This window comes from Pterocles gutturalis, unplaced genomic scaffold (genome assembly GCF_000699245.1).
Source record: "Pterocles gutturalis isolate BGI_N339 unplaced genomic scaffold, ASM69924v1 scaffold7249, whole genome shotgun sequence".
In the NCBI taxonomy this organism is placed as follows: Eukaryota; Metazoa; Chordata; class Aves; order Pterocliformes; family Pteroclidae; genus Pterocles; species Pterocles gutturalis.
In genome coordinates this window covers 1-2,603 of record NW_010135633.1, presented here as the reverse complement: position 1 = coordinate 2,603, position 2,603 = coordinate 1, and the positions used below count along the sequence as shown (strand labels likewise).

The 2,603-nt window shown below is 41.7% G+C and overlaps 1 protein-coding gene across 1 annotated transcript in view; it reads right to left on the bottom strand.

The window, feature by feature from the left end:
* Positions 1-2,600, bottom strand: part of TBX18 (T-box 18) — a gene marked incomplete at its 5' end in the record, with an annotated part of 19,067 nt that extends 16,467 nt beyond the window's left edge. The window contains 2 exons of the mRNA XM_010081971.1: positions 867-968; positions 2,497-2,600. Coding sequence (XP_010080273.1) covers positions 867-968; positions 2,497-2,600 — 206 coding nt within the window. The remainder of the gene's footprint in view (positions 1-866; positions 969-2,496) is intronic.
* Between the last annotated feature and the right edge of the window lie 3 nt (positions 2,601-2,603).

Genomic DNA, 2,603 nt, shown 5'->3' with positions numbered 1-2,603 from the left:
AGGTTGAAACAATCAAACCAGCAATTAGTAAGGACCTGATCCTGCCTCCACTGAACTATTCGGCCAGGCCCCTCCTGGCTACTATGGAGCATGGGATCGCATCTGTACAGCAAGAGCTACAAAACATCTCCAGCTCACAACAGTAACTGCTGCGGGCCTGATCCTGCAAACAGGATGAGCCGTGGTTTCAGCTGAGTCCAAATAGCTCCCTCCCAATAGGACTGCCCTCACCATAGTGAGAGTTTCAGCACATAATTCCTACTCTTAAATGGTCAAAGAGCAACTACTTTTGTTCCTGACCTTATTCTTCAGACAACAATGCCATCAATTCTTTAAAAAACAGTAATTAGAAACATTACCCTTTGTGAATCTAAACAACCAAATATCTGTGTGATAAACAGATTTTAAATTATATAATCAATTTGAAGCATGACCAAGAAAGCTTATACGTCATTAAATCAGACATCAGTGCTATTAATGTTAATGCCATTTAGCACCAGAACAACGTGCAGTTTCAGATTTATTTGTTGATAGAAAATAATGCCCAGTGACATGACGTGGAATAAAATATGATAACATCTCCTCATCACACTAGAACTGCACTCTCTGAAAGCCAAAAAACCTGAGCATCTGCCCTCAGCACATACACAACATAAGGCAAATGTATTAAGAGCTTCAACAGAAATGTTAGTTGGCTTTGCATACTTAGCACAATTTTTTTTTTTAAATGTACTGGGATGAAAATAGGAATCTGAAGGAGAGTTAAACACCACCTTCTGCTAATTTATATAGTGCTAATGTTTTCTTCCAACAGCTAAGCTCCCTATGGCTTGCATCATATGTTTTTTGCCTTAAAGTCACCATACCTGTATCTTTTGTTATCCACTGGCACAATATCCATAGCAATATAATACTGCTGATGTGGGTCTAAACCTGAGATCTTCACTCTCATTGCGGGAAACATCCGCCTGAAGACGGAAAGAGAGAGGTCATTTTTAATGTGAAACAGACTCGGGAATGGTTGTTTAGGAAAAGCAACCAGTTCGTGGGATTTTTCTCGTTCTTCCTTTTAGCCTAGAGAGTCCTTTTGGACGATTATAGTTACATAGCCATGAAATGGCCCATTCGATATGTCAAAACAGATTTCTAAAGTGCATTTACTCGAACAATGCTTCGTATGTTTTGGGATACGCTTTGGGAGTACAGCTATTACCACATCATTTCAACTTTATTGTTAGACAGTAAATCATTTGGTTTTGAGACACGGACTTTCGCAGTACACTCATTTGAAGCCCGTTTGAGATTTTAACTAGAAATCTATTTCTGGAGAGGTGCAAACACCACCTCCGCTCAGGAAGACCAATACTTACGGAAATGCAAATTGCCCCTGAAGTTTCAACTGACAGCAGCAAATGGTGTATCAGTTCTGTAGCAGCAAATTAGAAAGCTAAATCCACGGTGGTACAATTATAACGCTGCAAGGACGCGGTTATAAAAGCCAACGTGCCATGCTGTAACCCAACAATATGGTCTTTATTGAGACGGGACTTCCTGTCTGTGACTTACTAAAGGTGAAGTGCAAGAGCTACTCTGTCTTTGAAAGGTATAGTAAAACTTCTTTATTGAAAGCAGAAACGAATGTACAAGGTAATTTCTTAAAGAAAAAAAAAAGTTCACTATTTAGATCTTTCTGCGGGGAAAAGGGTAGTAATTAACTGATGGGGTGGTTTTAACATAAAAATCCACTTCTTAGCTCAAGTTTGGCATGACTTTTATCAAGAAAATTAATTCGTGAGGCCAAAAAAACCAAGCCAAACCAAAACAAACATCCTAGTGACGAGCTCACTGCAAGCTAACGAACGGTACTTTTCAGTATTTTCTAAACCTGAAAGCCATTCCAGTTTATTCAGTATTTGCCGCTGTTCTGAAAAAATATATATATAAAAATACCAATTAAAAGTCGTTACTGGAAAGAAAAAATCCTATCTCCGTTATTTCTGAATAAGCAGGAGGGTAAACCTGACTGCGGTTAACTAGTTTTCGCTGTTATTTCAGTGCACCTGTAAGATAAAACAGAAAAATTCCCGACTGGACTCTCTGAAGACAAATGTTGCTTTGTGCTGTTTAAGGCTACGTTTCAATCATTAATAAAGCCTCTCTGAAAATGCAGAAGGCAGCATATGGATTCAATAAAATATGTTTTTGTAATTTCTAATAAGTTCAGATACTTTTTATACTCCCCAGGTTTTCACCATGTGTATCCACATGGAAAGGGGAAAAAGTTTCCCTTCAGAAGGACGCGGAGCTCCCAGACCTCGCCCTAATGAACAGGAAACCCGAAACCCCACATGCTCCCGTGCCCAGCTGAAATTATCGCCATCTACCTGCCTCGTAAATCTGGGGGGTTTTCCCCCCGGTTCTTTGATGAGCCCGCCGCCCCCCAGCCGTCCGAGCCCGGGACAGCGCCCGGGAGCGACCGCGCGGGTCCCCCTTTACCTTCCCGCCTTGGTGATGATCATCTCGGTGCCGATCTCGTGGAACCTCCTCCAGAGCTCGGAGCCCTGCAGCTCCACCTGCACCCCCGCCTCCCGGCTCTCGGTACC